This window comes from Andrographis paniculata, unplaced genomic scaffold, assembly GCF_009805555.1.
Source record: "Andrographis paniculata isolate CXL003 unplaced genomic scaffold, ASM980555v1 Contig21END, whole genome shotgun sequence".
Lineage (NCBI taxonomy): Eukaryota > Viridiplantae > Streptophyta > Magnoliopsida > Lamiales > Acanthaceae > Andrographis > Andrographis paniculata.
In genome coordinates this window covers 3,257,086-3,279,258 of record NW_026137502.1, presented here as the reverse complement: position 1 = coordinate 3,279,258, position 22,173 = coordinate 3,257,086, and the positions used below count along the sequence as shown (strand labels likewise).

General features: G+C 33.8%; 4 protein-coding genes across 5 annotated transcripts; 3 read left to right on the top strand and 1 right to left on the bottom strand.

The window, feature by feature from the left end:
- The first annotated feature begins 2,290 nt into the window (after nucleotides 1-2,290).
- LOC127245198 (uncharacterized) lies at nucleotides 2,291-3,681 on the top strand. 2 transcript variants are annotated; one of them, XM_051265955.1, is made up of 3 exons: nucleotides 2,291-2,506; nucleotides 3,052-3,147; nucleotides 3,270-3,681. In XM_051265955.1, exons 1-3 carry the CDS (start codon nucleotides 2,350-2,352, stop codon nucleotides 3,554-3,556), a joined length of 540 nt encoding a protein of 179 aa, XP_051121912.1. In that variant the 5' UTR covers nucleotides 2,291-2,349; the 3' UTR covers nucleotides 3,557-3,681. The 2 variants fall into 2 exon arrangements, with proteins under 2 accessions (XP_051121912.1, XP_051121913.1); XM_051265956.1 differs by lacking the exon at nucleotides 3,052-3,147.
- Nucleotides 3,682-4,553: 872 nt separating this feature from the next.
- On the bottom strand, nucleotides 4,554-7,294 carry LOC127245197 (uncharacterized). Its single transcript, XM_051265954.1, has 2 exons — nucleotides 6,381-7,294; nucleotides 4,554-5,518 (listed from the first exon to the last, which is right to left on the bottom strand). Exons 1-2 carry the CDS (start codon nucleotides 7,284-7,286, stop codon nucleotides 4,769-4,771), a joined length of 1,656 nt encoding a protein of 551 aa, XP_051121911.1. The 5' UTR covers nucleotides 7,287-7,294; the 3' UTR covers nucleotides 4,554-4,768.
- A 1,828-nt stretch (nucleotides 7,295-9,122) lies between these two features.
- On the top strand, nucleotides 9,123-11,498 carry LOC127244704 (transcription factor MYB1-like). The gene is made up of 2 exons (XM_051265178.1): nucleotides 9,123-9,510; nucleotides 10,339-11,498. Exons 1-2 carry the CDS (start codon nucleotides 9,189-9,191, stop codon nucleotides 11,331-11,333), a joined length of 1,317 nt encoding a protein of 438 aa, XP_051121135.1. The 5' UTR covers nucleotides 9,123-9,188; the 3' UTR covers nucleotides 11,334-11,498.
- A 1,605-nt stretch (nucleotides 11,499-13,103) lies between these two features.
- Nucleotides 13,104-15,614, top strand: LOC127245175 (uncharacterized). Its single transcript, XM_051265922.1, has 3 exons — nucleotides 13,104-13,465; nucleotides 13,562-13,930; nucleotides 14,720-15,614. The coding sequence occupies exons 1-3, from the start codon at nucleotides 13,205-13,207 to the stop codon at nucleotides 15,344-15,346; spliced, it is 1,257 nt and encodes a 418-aa protein (XP_051121879.1). The 5' UTR covers nucleotides 13,104-13,204; the 3' UTR covers nucleotides 15,347-15,614.
- Nucleotides 15,615-22,173: the final 6,559 nt, after the last annotated feature.

Sequence of the window (22,173 nt, the reverse complement as noted above, 5' to 3'; positions counted from 1 at the left end):
AAATTACGTTATAAGATTCTCCCGAATAAAATGATATAGAAAAAATGCAATGCCCTCAACGATACGGCTAAGATTAATTCAATCTAGTCCCGTAATGGATGACCTGGTGGTGTAGGGGTTGGATTTGTGACCGTAAGGTCATGGATTAAAACTCCCGACGCCTCAGGTCACCTGCCACATGGTTCGCCTAGTGTGATTTTCCCGTCGAACCTGGTTTGCAGGGTATTAAGTTCGACATGAGGTTTACCCAGTGTGCACTTTCAGGTCGCGGCTGTGAGTTTACGCAATAAATTCTATTAACCCCAACCTCAAGCATATCAAGAGAAGGCTCAACGACTTGACTTTTGTAAGTCATAATTGTGTGTGACAGTAATTGAAGTATTTCTCTATTTTTTATTCTTTATGACGTGAAAATTTGCAATCATTACTTTTCGAATGAGATCTAAGTTATTTTCCATCAAATCTAATAGCCTACAAATTAGAGAATAAGTCAAATTATACTAGACAAATCATGTATGAAATACAATACCTTAAAGCATCAAGAGTCTGAACTTATAATCTCACAATCACAAGTTACGGAACTCTTCTTTCCCACGTTGTTGGACATTATTGCCCTAACATTCTAATAGGTGGTATAAGAAACGTCGGAAGGGGTAAGTGCTTGAGGTGCATTTGTGTAACTTGAATCTTCTCAAATGTTGTGTTTTGGGCTCAGGGGTGGCAAAAATAAACACGATCCGAAAGTTCAATCCGAGCACAGCACGAAAAAATCGGGTTTGAGCTTAAAAAAATAGGACCATTAATTTTTGAGCCGTACCTGGCCCGGAACGCTAATAAACCAGGCCGTGCTTGTCCGGGGACAATTTTTAAAATTAATGTTTAACTTTAATAAATTTATATATATTAATGTTTGAAATAATGTTAAAAATCTGGTAAAGATCTTAGTTGGTACATGCTTAATTGTGGGTTCAATTTTCTACTTCTATTATTAAAGTTTATCTAGTGTAACATATTATTTAACTAATTAAAAAATAAAATAATTATTAAATATAATGTTGTATAAAAATTAAATATTTATGGCGATATTAAAAATAATAAAATAATTCAAGAGAACAAATAAAACATGAACTCTGACTTCTGACCCATACATAAATATTAGTATAAAAACACACTTCATTCTTTTATTTATTTCTTTTTTCTTTTTTCTTTTCCTTCTTCTTTCATTTTTTTATTTTCCCTCGTTTCTTCCACTTCATTTCCGGTCATTTTTTTCCTCTTTTTTACTGTGTCGGTCAATGAAACAAGAGTAAAGAAAAAAACATAGGATTAAAAAAAGTGAACCCATAGTAAATTTTTTTGTGAAAATTTATTTTTCACAAAAAAATAATACTTCCTCCTTCTCAGTTTTTATGTTCACCTTTCTATTTCTGTCCGTTCACTTATTTTGTTACTTTTTTTTTAAAAAAAAAAAATTATACACTTTAATCTTATTTTAAAAAATTTAATTTATAATTTTTTTAATTTTAATTGTACTAATCAATTATCTTAATCTTAATTTATAATTATTTTTATTATATGATAATTATTTTTACTAATATATTTTTAATTATTTACTAATTATACCCCTCCTAAATTCCCGTGTCTACAGTAAAACGGACAAAATATCCGGAACAGAGGGAGTAATAGAAGGTGAAGTGCTTGTTTGAATTGAAAAATCAACGATTCACGATTTAATACGTGTCTACATGTTATAAAATTTGAGGGAAAAATAATAAAATTGTCTTATTAATCATCAAAATAAAAAAACCTATATATAGACAATATAAAACCGACTCGATAGACTCAAATATAAATAATCTAATATATAGACAAGATCAAATCTAAATATAAATTTACTAAATTTAAAACCGAATATCTATAATATCTCAATAAGAATAAATCTTTATTATAAATCATTTTTAAATATAATATATTTACCAAATAATAGATATCTTAAATTTTTATTTAATAAATTTAAAATAAAAAGTGAAAACAAATAAACCCTAACTTATTTTGAATTTACACTTAATTCAATTCAGCATTATTTGAATGCAGACTTTCTAGGTGATGATGATCCAATTCATATACTATATTATTCCCAATGTTGCCACCTTTGACTTTTGTAGGTCATAATTTTGTACCCGTTGACTTTCAACCATTCCGAAAAAAGGAACTTATTACCAAATTAAATGATGACGAACAATAAAATCAAATATAATTTGCCCCTACAAATTGCCCAAAATGTGTCATTTCATCCAGATTCAGACATAGCATTTCAGTGTCATATTTTCTTGTTACAACTAACTTTCAATGGCCACAAAACCTCTACCAATAATTCTTATTACGATAGCAATATCGGTTACAATCATCGATGCCCAAAGCCCCGTCGGAATAGTCCATGTCAACAGCACTTTATATTGCACGGCGACAGGCAGTTCCGGCAGCAGCGCAACTCCAGTTTTCCCAAGTGAGTACGTCGTTTGTGTTAGATGATACTTCGTTCGCCCCTTAATAAATGTATTATCTATTTAACATTAAAAGTACACTTGGAACTTATAATATAGTAGTATTACACCAATGTTATTACATTTATATCATAATTTAGTCTTTTCTATTTTATTTCTACTACATATCAATATAAAATGAATATCTAGTTATGAGACGGAGAGAATATTAAATAATTGTAACACCTAAAAACTTAAACTTATTGGAATATATACATTTATTTATTTATATTTTTACGGGAGTCAATCTACTGACTCACCTAATGACTTAAGCTTGTAAGGATACACATCATTTATATATTTATACTTGTCCGGAAGTCAACCAATATGCCTCCTCACATGCGAGAAGGATATACGCCACCATACGAATCTTGCACGTAGACGACAACAAATGGAAATGGAATGACTCGAACACAGGACTTTCCGGCTATGATACCATGTTAGATGATATTAAATAATCATTTCACCTAAAAGCACGACCATCTAACATCATCTAACATTGTATCAGAGCTGGAAAATCCCGTGTTCGAAGTCCCACTGTCTCTATTTGTCGTCGTCTACGTGCAAGATTCGTATATGGATTCCTACAAAGTTAAACTTTTAGGTGAGACGATTGTTTACATCATCTAACAATTTGAATTCAGAATATTTTACAACAACTTCCCATTTTGGTCTCTTCATTCACTTGTACTTAATGTCTATCCCGGGTCACAATTCTTGGGACAGATGCTACCTTGGAGGTCGCATGCTCGGGGGACGATGTGGCCAATAACCCGTCAACCGACACCAGCAATGCAGCTGGCATGTTCCGGGTGGTTCTAATCCCTCGTCCCAACGCAACTGTTGATTCAATAGTTTCGAACTGCCGTATATTTGTCCTAACTCCTTTGTCGACATGCAACCCGGCCTTGCCACCAACTGGGCTCAGGTCGAACCTAAAGTTTGTCCGGACCGTGTTCTCGTTTTTGAGGCTCACCTACATGGTCCCTGCAGGCTTCACAAGCCAAGATTAGCTTGGAAATTCTTCAATAAATACATATGAACTCACGTAGGTTGTAAGAATAAGAGCTTTCGAGAAATATTATGAACTCACATGAAATTAGGTTTCCAATTTTTTATTTTTTATTTTATTTATTTTCGAAGGTAGTGAATATTGTTAGGGTGCAAACCCAAATCCCACATCGGAAGTTGCGAAGAAAATTACACATTTTATAAGTACCAAGTGAACTCCACTAGTATGAGCCTTTTAGAGAATATAAAAACAAATCCGTGCGGGCTCAGCTCAAAGCGGACAATATCACGAGTTGAGTTGACCCAGTCCTATTAAAATTAATTTTTTAAAATATTATAAAAATAATTGGTTTATCTAATTTTTTTTTTTAGAAAAAATAATAATTATAATAAAAATTGTATGAGAAATCCACAAGAAAATACTGAATAAAATTTTTGGCATAATTTGTACTTGTAGAGTGATCGGTTTTGGCCATTATATTTTCGGCCTCATAGCCAAAGGGCCAACACATTGTACCTACATGAGAAGGGAAAAAGATGGCCAAGGAGTAAAGAATGGTTTTCGAGAAATTCTAAAAGGTTTTTGAAGTTTCATAACTAATTGAATCCTTCCTTTTAAAAAGCCAAATTGTCGATCACCCTTTTTTACTTTTCTGCTATTTATTTTCTTGTATTTGCATTTATCTCAAACTTAAAGGATATAAACCTCAAGTTCAAAAAATTAAGTTTAAGTATAGAACCATGGGATCACCTGTCCCAACAACAAACTCTATTCTCCTATCCCTACATACATAGGGTGTATATATATACACGTGAATATATATCAAGTAATATTATATATATATATATATACACACACGCGTGTATAAGACAGAGTTCCGTCCGAAACAGACAATCCCGTCTGGTGGGAGAAGCAATAGCAAATCCAACACCATAGTGATTGTTCAAATCAAACATTATGCATATAATAAATTTATATGTAATGTACTGTATAGCATATATTACTGTATTATCAGCATAATATTGAACTGACGTCTTTTGTCATGGGTTACAATTTACTACTACTACATTATTTAAAATGAAATTCTCCAATGCACATTTGGTAGATATGTGTCCGATTAAAACCATACAAACTAGTCTTTTAAACCAACAACATTAAAATGATCCATGGTGGTGGGTGTAATGTAATTGTAATCACTACCAAAGTAAAAGATTCAGCTAAGGTCATCTTCATCCTCATCCTCCTCACAACTTACACCATCATTGTCGTCGTCGTCATCATCATCATCATCCGTGCTTTCAGGCAATCTCCGCAAGCAATTGAAAGCATCTTGGGCATTGAAAATCAGCATATCTTTAGCAGATTTAATGGATTTCAGTTTTGAATCGCTGTCATCGTTGCCCCGACTGCACTTGGAATTCCTCAACGACTCAGCCTTTCGCTTGGCGTCCCGTGTATGCAGCTGATCTATGTATTTCTCGTGCAGGGCCCTGTTCTTGATCTGCTTCAGAACTGGGGGGCTAAGGAATGCTGATTTCTGCGCGCCATTTATTCTCGACTGCTGCTTCTTGGAGGCTGATGAAGATCTCTCTTGACACCTTGCAAGAATGCCTGATCCTTTTTCTGATGGTGAAGCAAATACAGAAGAATATTTGAAGTCAAGAGGTGATGTGTCTTCAAGAACAGCAAAGAAATCCGCTTTGTGATTTTTGTCCTCCTTTTGCTGCTTATGCAAGAGCTGCCTTACAGTTTTCTGCGCCCTCAGCTTCTTCCTTCTCTGGCTGCATTTATTCTTTTTAGCTTTTGTCTCGGCAGGAGGGCACAGTACCTTACTAGCAGAGAACAAGACCGGCGACAATGGCTTTGTCTTCTTCACCCTAGAACGAATCCGGTGTTGCTGAGATGGAGTTAAGTGGTCCGAATGGATTTTGTTGAAACATTCTTCCGCGGATTTTCCGGGCACCTGCAGTGTAGGATCCCATGAACTGTTAAATAGCTAAACTAAGCAAGTGCAAAGATCCAAATGTCTAGAAACACTCGAAATTCACTGTTTTTGGATTCCCATTGCCGAAACGGTTTTTAGTTTAAATACCTAATCAACCAAACATGTAAAATAAGTCTGTATTTGGAATAAATATAAGAAGCTCGACATTCTAATAGATAATTATTGATCCCAGTTCGAATTTATTCATGCACACAAACTAACAAACCAACAATCATTCATATAACCATATAATCCCATATTTATGTAGTACTTATAAATTAACAATATAGTTTTCACTATTCATTTATATTTCCATAAATTAAACACACTACAAAACATCCAACTGTACATTCAAACACTACATTTTGAACTCTAATCACACTAAACTGCAAATGACTATCAAACAGCATCTACTCAAACTCAAAATTACGAACTAAATGCATTATTTAAAACTAACAATCCAGATTTCAGATATTAGTAAAAATCTTGTAAATTAGGAGCAATCTTGATTGCATCAAGTTACATCCAACTCCTGTAAGAAAACAAATTCCACTCATAAGCAGCCCACTTCCACTAGGCTCTCCTAATTTAAATCAAGAACCGACAACAGATTCGCAATTCCTACAAAATTTTAGGCACAATAAGCTCTATTTCCTTGTAATTCAGCTTATGAATCCATCCATCATCTATATAATTCACATGGCAAGACAAATGTTAGACCATGTTAGAATTCTCCCTAATTCTTAACTCTAGTTTTCTATCATCGACTACCTTACAATGCAGTTAATGTAAGTCCAAGACACATATGTTGCAGAAAGATGAAATTCTAAAAAATCTTTACCATCCTGGCTACTTTCTTCCAGAAATGAGGCGTCGGCTTTATCGTGAAGTATCCCCTCTGCAAAGCCAATTCTTGTTCCTCTGTCCATTTTGCAGCAGTGTCGCGTTTATCCTCATCTTCGCATCTCTTTCTCTTCTCACCGACCTTTCCTTTATTTTTGCTTTCCGTATCCACATTTTCCTCCTCAGCGCTGCCACACTCTTGAATGTTGAAATCATTACGAATCAATGGCGTTGATTTTCTTCGATTTGAGAAACGAGTAACCCTAGGCTCGATAATGCTGTCGCCCCTCTCTTGCTTACAGAAATCGCCGGAAACTAAAGCATCGGTGGCGTTTGGTGAAGCCCTAACACTATCTGAAGAATCGAATTCACCAATCAGATTGTTTCCGCGAATCGAACTACGAGTCACTCGTTTCTCAATCACACATTGCTGCTGCTTCAAATCCTGGAAAATTTCAGCATTTCCTGGACAGGCGCCGCCGCGTAACCTTTCAGGTCTCCTCGAATTTGCCTTTGACTTCGTTGAATTGTTCGACCGAGTCTCTCTCCTAGGGCACACATTGTCACCACTATTTGAACTTCCAATTCCTCGAATCGTACTCCTCGTTACCCTCCTCTCTACCACGCACGGATTCTGCATTTCAGAGGCATTAAATCTTGCTCCACCCTTCGATCTCGAAGTCATTCTGGACTTTCCACTGGATTTTATCAAACTTTTTGACTCCACAGTTTTCCCCTCTTTCTTCGAGGTTTTCCGGCCTTGGCTCTGCGTTTTCCTTGGAGAGGGTTTTAAGTTGTAAGCATTTACTACGCAGGCAAGTCTTCCATTAGCGAATCTGGGTGACCTCCTCGGAATCGGAATGGATTTTGGCTCTTCGCCATTTCTGAACCTCCCTCGACACATTTCGTACAATGGGTTGTCTCAAGTGGTTGATGGCAATGTTAAAAGCGGGATTTTTATTTTTTATTTTTTGAAAATTCACTGACCAAACGGTGTGTGGGTTTGTGAAATTTTTGTTTTCATTTTACTATTAAAAAAAATAAATAAATATATTAAAAATTAAAATTTAATTTTATATTGAAAATTTTATATTATTACATATTTATATAACTCTCTCTGGCTCGTAATTTGTCATTTTTTATTTCATCCGTGACAAAAATAAGGTTATTATTTTTCAATTTACAATATATTATAGAAATGTCATTACTTTTATATTACACAACACTAATGAGATATTTTTATCTTATTTATTATAACTCAAACCAAAAAAAAATTCAAACCGGTTGGACGTAAAATTGAGATTTAAGACTATCCGTTTATATTTGATATTTGAGGTGTGAAAGATTAGAATTATAAACCATTATTATGATTGGCATATGTCATATTTTTGTTACAAGAGATCGGATCTAGTTTGTACATAATCTATCCAAAGAAACCAAACTCTTCTTGGTGGGATAAGTGCTTTAATTGACCGTTGGCGCAGCTTCATGCCTCTCTTTATTATTGATAGCAACCGTTTAGTTTTGTCGCCTAATTGTGGCAATATAACATGTTGAACCAAACATTGGATGAGTACACGTGTTCTGTGTAGAAAGTACAACCACCTTATCAAACTTTTAATTAATTCATTTTTGTATTATTTTGTTCATTTTTTGAAAATAAATATATAGAAAAAGAATGTTATCAACAACCAACAATAGCAAGAGTAACCGATGTAAATATCGCTCCATCTTCAAAACTTTCCGATTATAAGTAACTTCATTTACCTAATAACATAAAAATATTTAATGCAGATCACAAATCATACAATGTTATTTTTCTTAATACTTCTCTTTTATGATTTTTTGTTTTTTAACGTGACGTAATTATTTAATTTCCTGATACCAATTTTCTACATTTTTTTTTGTGAAGCTAATTAATGAATAATCTGAAATTGGCATTGGAATATTTGCTTGTGAAATTTACTTTTATAAGAGAAATCATATGTCTAAAATATTCTTTGATATTATAGAAATTATATTCTTGGATATTATAGAATATCATTTATTGTTATATAAATACTTTCTATAATATTCTGAAAATTATATATAGAAACTAAAATTATTATTTTAATTATTATGTTTTGACATGAAAGTTGGTGTAAAATAAACTAATCTTATTATTATTATTATTGAGATGTATTAAAATAAACTATCCATCTACTTTTTGGAGTTTTACAAATATTAATTATATTTGAATATACTAAAATAAACTAATTTTATTATTATTATTATTATTATTATATAATATAAAGACAATAATATTTGTAATATACGTTAGTTAAAGGACAGAAGCAATACAAAATTTTTAAATTATTAGCATAAGAACAATTTTACCTTCAATATTTTAGATAAAATCAATTACATTCTAAAAATATATAAAAATAATGAAAGTAAGTTTTGAATATATTTTAAATAAAATGATAAATTTTATATTTTTAAGTAAAAAAGTAATTATAATATAAAAATAAATGAGGATTTTGAATAAACGGGTTACATAACATTACCATCTAGAACTATCCAATTTGGCCATCAGAACAATTATTCGAATTTTGAGGTACTTTTCAGCAAACGGGTTGGTTAGCAGTTACTAAAGTGGACCCCGCAAATACAATTACCTTTCTACCCCCGAGGTTCCACCGCCCCTCAACTGGTTCTCCAATGTATATATACGTGTATGCGTGCCGAGGTGCCGAAGTCCTTCAAATCAACTGTTGTACAGAAACCGTCTGGTGGGGTTTTGGACTTGGAGTAAGGCGTTCCGCCGATGACGACGGTGGGGAGTGAAGGAGTAGCGATGCAGCCGGAGGAGGAGGAGGAGGAGGAGGAGAACGAGGCAACGATGGGCGAAGGAATGGTGAGTGATGTTGTTTTGGCAGGGGACGCGGAAGATCGGGGGGCTGTGAGAGAGAAGATTCGTGGACCGTGGTTGCCTGAGGAGGACGCGATTTTGACTAATTTGGTGAATAAGTTTGGGGCTAGAAATTGGAGTTTGATCGCCCGAGGGGTTCCTGGAAGGAGTGGGAAGTCGTGCCGTCTCCGATGGTGCAATCAGCTCGATCCTAGCGTTAAGCGGAAGCCATTTACTGGTAAATGCGTTATGCAGTTTTATTTGGGGCTGATTTTTAACTTTTGTGGAGAGGAAAAGTTGGGAGATAGTTGTGCTTAAGCGCTGCTGTTTGATTCGGATTTAATGTTCTCAATTTTGGAGTTCCCTTTTTTTCGTTTTTGTTTCTGTTGTCTGCATATTGCTTCGAAATTTTCTGGTTTATGATTCTGCTTGCGCATTTATTTGTTATGGTGTTGATGTTAAGCGTTGCTTTCATATATGCATTGGTATATGAATCGTTTATGCTATTACAGTATGCTTTCTGAGGATCTTAAATCTGCTGGATATTCTGTAGTGCCCCTATCACTTTTTTTTGATATTTTAGTCTTTGGATTGTCGTCTCCATAAAGTAGGTTGGCTCAGCTGCCTATTGTTTAGTTGGATGCCGTTCCGTGTCTACGGATAATCAAGAATGTGTGATTTACAAGTTTCTTGGGCTTATTAGCACTGGATCGAATTATTCCCTGTTATAATCCAAATGCTAGTTTATTGGTTGATCTGTGAATGCTGTAATATGAAATGTGGATTACATTTTGCTGTTTTTTCCTCTACATATGACTGCAGGACATGGATGATAACTTTTATAATCCCTTTCAACTCTTCGACCCCGAGAAATGATAAAGTACTTGACTTGTTGAATGATATGCTTAAATCTTACTTGCTGGCTTCAATGGTTGCATCGGCATTTTCTGTTGTATTCTGTTCTATTGTGTCGCTTAGCTGCAACGAATTTAGTAGAAATCTGTTGATCTTATTACAATAATGGGACTTTTTTCTAAGATCTTTGTTCAACTTAATTTTTATGCAGATGAAGAAGATCAGATAATTATTAGGGCACATGAAGTACATGGAAACAAATGGGCATCGATTGCGAAGCTCCTCCCCGGAAGAACAGATAATGCGATAAAAAACCACTGGAATTCTACTTTAAGGCGCAAATGTGCTCATATTATGAGGTCGAAATCAGCACTGTCTAGCGGCAATGCCAACACAATGAATGCAGGTTGCGAAGATAGCATATCTGGTGCCGTTATGAATTCATTCGAGTCCTCAGAGGGAATGAACTTAAGGTCAGTGCTGAATCAACCAATCAAATATATGGACAAGGTCGAGACTGCTGCCAACTGTTTTATCCAACCACCACTGCCGCCGCCAATCATGCCAGCTGGAGCAGACACGTCATCCAGATCTTTTGAGGCCGTTATGCAGAGGCCCACGACGAATCAGCCAAAGCAGTTTGAAGGAGACAAAACTCAAATGACGCAAGATCTAATTCCTGCTGAAACAAATCGTACTGAAGCAGATGGACTGCATCCTGCTCCTATACATCAACCTAATCCGAAAATTGGTGGCTTCACTGTCTACAATTCTCCTAGCCATGGACGAGCGTTAATCTCAGGTCTTGTCCCGATGCAGGGACCATTGTGTGTCCACCATGTTTCCAAACAGGATTCGAAACTTGTTGATGCTGGGCATGTGATTCCATCGCAGTGCGGCCATGGTTGCTGTGACGGTTCAACAGGAGGTTCTTCGACCCTGTCATTGCTGGGCCCGGAATTTGTGGAATACGAAGAGCTGAGCTGTACTAGTCCTAATTTAAGTGGGGAGTTGGATGCGCTCACAGCAGATTTATACAGTATTGCGTGTATAAGAAGAGGTCTAGCGGACGAACAGATAACATCTGATGGTTTGTTTGTAAGCGCAAGAGAGAAGATGAAACTGTTTGAGGTTGAGGGGAATGGATCATCGTTATCGTCATCCTCGATGACATTGAGAGCTGAGGTAGAAGGTTTAGGCTGCTGATGGAGATATTGGAGATATACATATATATATATATGTGAAGGGTATTTATTGTATTGTTTTGTTTTGAGTTCTATTCCCTAAAACCATTCTTAATGAGTTGTGAAAATTACTTGCTTGTGTTTTGCAATGGTGGGTGGCAATGACATGCATACATATATACATGGATGTAGTTGAGTCAGAGGTTGAGAGAGCTGAATTATTGTGATACCTTCGGAGTTGGGATGGTGCTTGCTAATTTTCGTTTTCGTGTGTGAATGAGCCGGTATTAATTCACCCGAAAGGTTAAATATATTGAATAAATGACTCATGTCTGCACAAAGTTAAGCATACTTTTTGTAGAGTAGTTTGAAGCCTTCCGGGTGCGCATGAGTGAGAACGTAAGTGACTTTGTAAGAATTAATTTGTGCTCCATCATCACAAACACAAACATATACATACATACAAGAAACACAACACAAGGTGAATAAATTGGCTTGATTTTGTATTTTGGTTAGAGAAAATGTTTTCTTCAAGCTGGTCAGGTGGACACTACTTATTTATTTTAAAGCTTTCTCAATTCTAATTAATAAATAATTTAAAAACATCTCAGTTAATTTATTTTCCGGCCCAATATATTTTTATTAATTAAATAATCGGTTTCTGAATACTAACAAATTTAATTTCACGTGAATGAATTCTATCGATTTATTCAACAATAAAAAAAATATATATATATTTTTTTCTATTAGACTTTAGCATTTATATTTTTTTTCTCTCTAAAAAATATAAATAAAACACATGTTATATGTTTAATATTATACTAAATAATAATTTTATATTTAAAGTATTCAATTGATATTTATTTATAGCATATCAAATAATTGTTTTACTTTAAAATTTTAATATTCAAAACCCAAAGCCAATTTCATTGTTACATTATTTTTTTTCTATATTAATTCAAATGCAATAAATATATAATCATATATGTATTTAGAGAGATAATAATTTTATAAAATATTCTTTAAAATTTGAAATATTAATTATAAATATTGAAAATATCATTGATAAATTAAATTCAAATTCAAATCATATATTTTAATATTAAAGCATCCATATATAACACAAGTTACATGCTCACAAACATATACAGCATGGCATGAGAATCAATCTTGATTGTCCTCGTGAATGAGAAACCCCATGATGACTTACGAGATAATTTCCGTTATCTATATTTGTATATATAAATTGATTAATATATTAATTATAGGTTCAATTATTATAACCAAACTAACTATAATGTGAGTTGTCAGTTTTATTAGACTTTGAGAAATATTTTATTGTTATATGATAGCGATGTTTTGAAGGGAAATTATTTTTTTAATATAAAATAAAAAATAAATATTTAATTTATTTTTTAAAATTTTTTTTGATAAATAATTAAAATTTTCAAAAGAACACACAGATCTCTTTTTCTTCTTTTTATTATTATTATACATCATCACAAAATCGTGTAACGTATCTAGTCTTTAGTAAAGCACGATTACTGTATGCTTCATAAAATCTAAAAAGCGTGCGTTCACGACACACACGACATCTCGCACGTTGGTGGTGGCCCACACTGTCTGGGCCCACCTCGCTCACATGGTACCCGGACCCGAGCTCAAATTAATCTTGACCGTTGATGATAGAGGCATTGTACGGTTCAGATCATGTCAGGTTCCGAAGTCCAGGGACTGGATAATAATATCCCATAGTGTCATTCTGCTCCCACTATTTCCACTTCATTGAACATTCCTTCTCAAAAATCCCAACCCAAAAACCTCTCCTCTTCTTCTTCTTCCCTCAAAAAATTTCCCTCGGATTTCTGCATCTCTGCGATCTGAGATTCTCCGATGAGAAAACTGTTCCCTAATCATGACAGGGAAGATGCTCTGGAGACGGTCCTGGAGGTTCCGATTCCAGAAGAGATTTTCACTTCCAACAAGCACAAGCCATGGCAGCACTTGCAGACTTGGACGCTTGGTCCTCAGGCTTCCGGCTTCCGTGCCGCGGCGGAGCTTCAATTCCTTCTCGGCGTCGTCGGGGCGCCGCTAATACCTCTGCCAATTCCATCTGATCGAACCCTAAACAACGACATCAGAAATTCCCCCATCGTAGGTCACTTCAATCAAGCGGTTATTAATTGCATCCCAATCTGGTTCTTATTTATTTATCCATTTATATTTTTTCGGTTTCGATTATATATGCAGGAGAGGTCCATGGCGAAGTACATAGTGCAGCAATACATAGCGGCGGCGGGAGGCGAGCACGCCTTGAATTCGATCGACAGTATGCACGCGGTAGGGAAGGTGAAAATGGCGGCGTCGGAATTTGTCGGCGGGGAGGAATTACGGCAGGGAAGTTCCAAGGCTTTGGTGAAGAGTATGAAGCACGGTCCTGGAGAAATTGGGGGATTCGTTTTGTGGCAGAGAAGGCCCGATTTGTGGAGCCTCGAATTGGTAGTTTCAGGCTGTAAGATCACCGCCGGTAGCGATGGCAACGTCGCCTGGAGGCAAACTCCATGGCACAATTCCCATGCTTCCCGCGGGCCACCGCGGCCGCTCCGGCGATCTCTGCAGGTAACATTTTTTATTTTTATTTTTAAAAAATAAATAAATATGCATATACATCGTGCTGTTGTGAGCTCCTGGACTAAAAGGCCAGGCTGATCCACACCGTTCATTGTGTAGAGGGATTTAGCCGTGAGTGGCGTGGATCAATCAGGACTTTTTTTGGGTGGAATTGTTTTTTCCCAATTTCTGTTTGTGTTTTTCAAATTGCATCAGCTGATATTGTCAATATTGGTAGCTACAAGTGTTTGACAAAGTTAACAGATTTCCATGTTGTGAAAAACTTTAATTTGATCCTTAGTTTCTTGAAGGCCCCACATCTCCTTCCCCAAGTCTTGTGTTCATATCGTATGTGATCTTCTTTCCCCACTAACAACTCCAAATTCATTAGTCAGCTTAATGAATTAATTCCCTTTCCTTTCCAAATTGTCACAATTTCCACACCAAATCCCTCAAACTGCAGGCCCTTGATTGCTGGAGATGAACTCATGTATATAGTTTAATAAATTTGATTCAATTTCACTGCTTGCCTTGCTCAAAGCCATTGGAATAGCTGAGTTGAAACATTAGCCATTCGATCGAATATAATGTTGTGGAGTTTCTCCATTGATAGATGTTGGTGGCTGTGATAAATGTTCTTTCTAAGAAGTGATACGACGCCGTTTGATTCAAAAGATCAAATGGGGCACTACTTTACCTATTTGTGATATTCACTATGAGATATTTGTTCCTTTGCAACACCGTGGCTTGTTGTTTTTTCGAATTTTTGATCAAAATATATGATGATGTCAACAACAGGGACTTGATCCGAGGTTGATAGCAAATCTCTTCTCCAATGCAGTCTGCACCGGGGAGAAGACAATCAACGGCCAGGATTGCTTTGTGCTGAAGCTCGAAGCCGAGTCTTTGGCCCTTAAGGCAAGAAGCAGCCCGAATGTCGAAATAGTAAGACACACTATCTGGGGCTATTTCAGCCAAAGAACAGGTCTTTTAATCCAATTACACGACTCCCATTTGCTGAGAACACGAGCCTCTGGAAACAATGTGGTCTGCTGGGAGACAACCACGGAGTCCCTGATCCAGGACTACAGGACAATCGAGGGCGTCAACATCGCACATTTGGGCAGGACATCGATTTCACTGTTGAGATTCGGGGAATCATCGGAGAGACACACTCGGACGAGAATGGAGGAGATTTGGAGCATCGAGGAAGTGGATTTCAACATAAAGGGATTACGGATGGAGTGTTTCTTGGCTCCCAGCGACCTGAAAAGGGAAGACGAAGAAGAATGCGGCGGCAGCGCTGTTGTCAGTTTGCCTTGCAGAGGTTTGAACAATTCTTGTAGGACTGCTAAGGGTGCTCGAAAAGTTGTCGCTGTGGAAGAACAACACTTCGGAGTGTTCCAAGGTGAACAAAGGTTGTAATAACATTTCATCTTTCGGGACCACCTTGTATATAACATTTAGGACGGCGGTTATGGTGCACTGTGCTGATAGCAAGGTAATATATACCAGATAATACATTAGATCTAAATTTACGAAGAACTTACAGCACGTACTAATAGTTATACGACATGTGCTGTCTGTTATATTGTTATATGATATCCATAGTATTTTCATGTGCTGATTTGGGTAATCGGCTGGGATAACATTTAGATCCCATTTATCATGTAGTTATTTATTGGTAACGCAATTTTAGCTTCTTTTTTTTTTTTTAAATCAAATAGTGATTAGATAATTAGTTTTGGGTCCTCCGTGGTAGCGTTGTATCTAACATTTGATTATATGTATGTTGCTCATCCAATGGTTTGATATAGAAGAAGGATTTTTTTATTATTATTATTTTTTTTTAAAAAAAAAATCAGTATCATTCTTTAATTATATATATATATATATATATATACTTTTCGAGTGTATATTTATGCATTTTCCTTCAATGTCATGTGCAGTTGGTTAACAATTTTGTGTTGATTTGTGAAATTTGAATTGTAGAATTTATTTGAAAATGAAATTGTTGATTCAAATGTGAGTTTGAGATAGGAGAAATATTTAAATGTCAAATGATATTTTTTTATGTATGTACTTTGCTTGCATAAAATATAATAAATATATAAACTGATGTTTAATGTTGTGAAATTATTATTAAGTCAATAAAAGTATTAAGTTATTTTTGCAATGAATCACTATTATGTATCATTGGTTAATCCTGCATTTAGGAATTATAGGTAGATCATTAGATTGAATATAGATTAACGAATGAGATTTTGATTTAATAGGCAAAAATATATGGGCTTAATTTAATCGTTTAAACACAATGTATCTATCTAATCATACCAATCATTTTTTCTTTCTTTTGAAGGACATTATTTTGTAATAGGTTGATCTATGTTTTGGGAGAAGGTCAATTGGTGACCAGTGGAGTGACCCTTTATCTTTATATATTAGAGGAGTTCGCACAGATCTAACAATGTGGGACAATATTCAAGATTCAAATCCAATACGAACACCATGGTTCTGATATCATATTAAGAAGGGATCCAACATCCAATCTAAAACCAATTGATGATAGGTGGAGTAACTCACATTGAGCAACGTGGGACAATATTAACGTGAACCGAATTCAAAAAAAAATCTTAAGAGAGAAAGGTAATGGAAAAGGCAGAGTTGAGACTGTAAAATGAGAAAAAGAATAATGAAAAAAGAATAAGACAACTAAAAGTGAATAGCAGGCGGAAGCAGATGTAAGGGCACACAAAGCTAATTTTTCTGGTCCCAAAAGCGGCGGAAATAATACCAACATTGGTCCATAATAATAGAGGAAAAAAAATTGTAGATTTCTTAGGGTGTGTTTGTTTGGTGGTTTGGATTTTAAGTTGAAATTTCAATAGTAAAATTTTTGAATTTGAATAGTTGTATGATGTGATATAAATAGGTGTTGATGTGATATTTTGAATGTAAAATTTATTTTTAGTATAATATAAAAAATAAAAAATAGATATTTAATTTGATGTTTTTGGCGGAAAAAATTGGATGAATAGTGTAAATCCAATCTAATCCCCCAAACAAACACACCCTAGTCTACCGTTCGGCCGCTATAAGGTGAATTGATGAACAGTGAACTTTTTTTTAGAAGAAAAAAAAAATAAAATAAAATAAATTGAATTTTCTTGAAAGTATCTAAACATTTTTGTAGAGCATATTGTTAGACCAAATAAAAATGCATAAGGAAAATAGGCAGATTCAGCCGGGGATCAACGTGAGATATGAGGTGTTTGACAATTAGCTGTTAACTTATTCAATTAGCTGATTTGATTGGCTATTTGTATTAAAATGTTTGGTAAAACAACTGTTTGAAATTTTTGAGTTTAGAATATTTGAAATTTTTTGTTATTAGTTATTGAAAATTGTAAAAGTGTTATAAAATAATATTTATTTTTATTATAGTTAAATTGAAAAAATAATATATTTTTATTAAAAAATATAAATAATTTTTTCTATTGAAAATGATGTAAAATATAAAATCATAAATTTTTTCTGTATATATTTATTATGCCGATTATCGATTAGTTCATTATATTTATAATTTTCAATAAATTTAATTTATTTTTAGTATAAAATTTATATAATGTAATTTTAATATAAAAATAAATTATTAATATTAATATTTTCTATTTTATGATGATTTTAATAAATTTATATATTTTACAATTAAAATAATTTATATATAAAAATTAATTTATATATAAAAATAATTTCTATCGAGGGGGCTGAATGATTTCCTTGAAATAAAGAAATTAGATATTTTTATCATTTTAAGTGGAATTTATGATAAAAATATATATTTTGACGTATTAAATCAATATGCAAATATTGACTTGATAAAAATTGATCGAATCTAACTTGTCGTATAATCAATGCTAGGGGTGGGCAAAATATTCGAACCGAACCGCAGAACCGTCGAACCGAACTGAATCGAACCGAATTTTCGGTTAACCGAGCAAATTCGGTTCGAATACAAATACTGCATATTTGGTATTTGTTCGGTTCGGTTCGGTTTCGGTTTCTAACCTTTTTTTCGGTTCGGTTAACCGAACCGGATAATTTTATAATAAATTAATTATGTTATATTATATATTTATAATTTATTTATATAAATTATCATTAATAATATACATTACAGCCAGTCCCCCAGTGCAGACCCGGTTCAAACTTAATGCAAACCGCCAAACCCCATCTCCCAAATCTCAAACGCGATTTCACAACCCTAATTTCTTCGTCTACCTCCTGGACATCGGCGGTACTTCACCTGTTCACCATCTTGCGATTTTTCAGCCAATCAGCGGCGGCTTCATCTTGTTTTTGCGATTTTTTATTCCATCTCTCAGCACGGCTTCACCCTCTCTTCTGCAGTTTGTGTGCAACTATCCAGACAATCGTTTTCAACTCTTCGCGCACAATACAACTACAAAATCTTTCGGGTAACAACTACAAATAGTCGATTCAAGATTATAAAATCTTTTCCATTTTATTTACATTGTGCAGAGTTTTTTATTGTTTTTTTAGTGGACCGTTTTTTTTGTTCAAAATTTTTTTCCAAAATATAAATATAATTGTGCAGGTTTTATTATTATTTTTTTTTAACAATTAAAATGCTAACTTATTTATTTTGAATCCAAAATTGGTAATGAGTGTTAATTGAAGCTTATCTATTATTTATATTTTTTTCCGTTATTTCTCACTAACACTACAAGAAAAAATCATTTTTGTAACAAAACTTTTTTGTCTCTAAATCTACTTTTTCCGTTACTAATGACATTAGAGACGGAATTAGTAATGGAATTACGTTAACTACGTGAACTTTAGGGACGGAATTCCGTTACAAATATATTATTTTTTTGTAGTGTAAATAAATTTATTTTTATTTATGCAGGTTTAATGGAATCAATGGGTTCAAAAACAGACGGGTATCCTATGGAATCTTTTATGCCAGAAACACAATCTCAACCAGAATCAAAGGATTTTCAAACTCAAGCAGCAGATGATTGTCCTGCTCCTAAGGTACCTAAATTTCGATATGTTGCCTGGGATAATTTTAAAAGAACTGAATCTGGAGATAAGGCAAAATGCAATCATTGTTCTACATTGATTACGTGCAAATCTAAGCTAGGCACAAGTACTAGTGCTATGTTGAATCATTTAAAAAGGTGCAAGGCAATTCTGAATGAAGTTGAGGATGATGGGCATATGGGTAAAAAATTGAAACAAACAACAATGCATTATCAACCGAAAAAAGAGAATGAATGTGTTGGTGTTAATTCTTTTTTGTCATTTGATCAACAACAATGTCGTAAAGCTCTTGCTAAATGGATTATTGTTGATGAGATGCCATTTAGAACTGTAGAGTCAGAAGGATTTCGTGATTGCATGAGTGTCATTCAACCTCGATTAGGAATTCCGTCCCGAAGAACACTTGTTAGAGATTGCATTAAAATTTTTCAATATGAGAAGTCAAAGTTGGAGACCTTTATCAAGAATTACAAGGGTAGTGTTTGTCTGACTACAGATATTTGGACATCTTGCCAAAATTTGAGTTATATGTCATTAACTGCCCATTTTATTGATGATGATTGGAATTTGCACAAAAAAATTTTAAACTTCTCACCAATTCTTGGTCATTCGGGTTATGCGATTGGAAAGAAAGTTGAGGATTGTTTGGTGGCTTGGAAAATTAAAAATGTTTTCACTATAACGGTTGACAATGCAAGCGCAAATGATGTTGGTTTAATATATCTAAAAGATAGGTTGAAGAAATGGGAAGGGGTGACTTTGGATGGAAAGTTTTTACATATGAGATGCGGTGCACATATTCTGAATCTTATTGTTAAGGATGGATTGAATGAAATAAAGGATTCAATTGAGCGAATTTGGTCTGCTATTCTTTATGTGAGGTCTTCTTCAAATCGCACACAAGCATTCAAAAAATTGATGGAAAAACAAAGATTGAATACGAATGCTATTGCTTCATTGGATGTCGATACAAAATGGAATTCAACATATAAAATGTTGGATTCCGCCTTAAGAGTGAAAGATGTGTTTGATTTGTTGGAATGCGAAGATGACAAATATAAGGATGAGTTGAAAAAGAACGACAAAGTGCCACCTGCAGAGGATGATTGGTCTTATGCACGTGGATTTCTACCATTTTTGAAATGTTTTTATGATACAACTGTTAGAATCTCAGGCTCTAAGTATGCAACTGGGAACTTATATATGAAAGAAATTTTTCGTGCTGCATATAATATTCAATCAATGGTGGAAGATCCGGATTCATTAGTTAGATCAATGGTTTCCAAGATGTCTGGAAAGTTTTTTAAATATTGGGGAGATTGGAAAAATGTCAATCCAATGATTTATCTTGCAACTATTCTTGATCCGCGCCATAAAATGCGTTGGGTGAATTTTATGATAAATCGCGTGTATGTAGAGAGTGAAGCAAAAGAATTGCTTCAGTCAATTCAAGATGTTTTGAGAATGATGTTTGATGAATATAATTCCACTTCAATATCTAACATTGAAGTGGAACCTTCTAGCATGGCCTGCTGTAGTACTACACCAAATTTTTCCCAAATTGATGACTTTGAGAAAAGATTGCAGAAAGAGTTGGAGGAATTTGAAGCAATTGAAGTGCATGGTGTGTTAAAATCTGAGTTGGATAAATACTTGGATGACGAATGTGAAAAGATGACCCAATCGAATTTTAATATCTTATATTGGTGGAAAACAACGGGATCAAAATATCCGACCCTTTCTCGTATGGCAAGAGATGTATTGGCCATTCCAGTATCTACGGTTGCTTCAGAATCAGCTTTCAGCACGGGAGGTCGTGTTATTGATCATTTTCGGAGTTCTCTTACCCCAAAGTTGGTTGAAGCATTAATATGTACACAAGATTGGATTCGAAGAGGTAATCCAAAAATTGTGGATGAAAATGAGCGTGAAGATTTTGAAAAAATCGAAGCAGGTATTTTATTTAATTTTAAATACTTAGTAAAAATTTAAATTTAAATGTAAAATATATGTTTTTTATTGTTTCTTAATTTTTTGTTTACAGCATGGGAAGCACATCTTCTGGATTTAGACGAATAGAATGAGGTAAACTTTCTTTGTAGTATCAGTATTTTTTTTATTATAAATTATTTCTTTTGTCTTTTTTTTTTTAAAAAAAAATTTCTGTACAGTAAAAAAAAAAATTATTACTCTTGAAAATTCACTTTTAATTTTAATTTACAGGTTGCTTCAATTACAAATTACTTTTGTTACTAATTCCGGAAAATTTAGATTATTGAGCTTTCAACAATTTGTGATAAATAAATATATTATTTATACTTGTAGCTTATTTCTTAGTTTTATTTATTTTTTTTTTAAAAAAATATTATATTATTATCATTTTTTTTTTCAGGAATTCATGTGTTTGAAGAAAGCTTGAATCTCTACTCAATTTAGTGTGCAGTTTTTTTTAGTAAATAAATTTTATTATACTATAATTGCAGTGCATTATTATTGATTTTTTCTAAAAAGAATTATTTTATTATCTTATTTTTCAGGAATTCGACGGTGAAAAGATGCACACGCAGATTTATTTTCGTGGATATTGTAATTTGACTTTTAAATATACTTTATGTTTCATGTTAATTTGTTTTTAATTGAACTGATATTGTGTTGTTGTTTATGAGTGTTTCAATTCCAAAAGTAGATTTATTTGTCAATATTTGTTTGAATTCGGTTCGGTTCGGATATTTGCAAATAGTACAAATATTTTCGGTTTAACCGAAATTTTCGGTTCAGTTTCGGTTCGCGGTTTCGAATATTTGTTCGGTTCTGTTCGGATATCAAATACCTGCATATTTGCAAATATCCGAACCGTGCCCACCCCTAATCAATGCAATCAATGTAATGATGGGGACGACGGCTCAGGAGGATCGAGACCTCTCGAGTCCCTATGTAGCTCTGCCGTTGCTTTCAGTCCAAGTTTAATTCAACTAGTTTATTATTTGCTTTCAAAATTATGTTTTTATTTTTTTTTTATTTTTATGGTTCATTAAATTTATACATAGTCCATTTATAGTAAACATTTTTATCAATTCAATTCATAATTGTATTGCTCTTATTTTAACAAATAAAAATATATTTATTATTAACTTTTTCTACTTATTTCATTATTTTTTATTAATATTTTTAATAAATTTCTTATA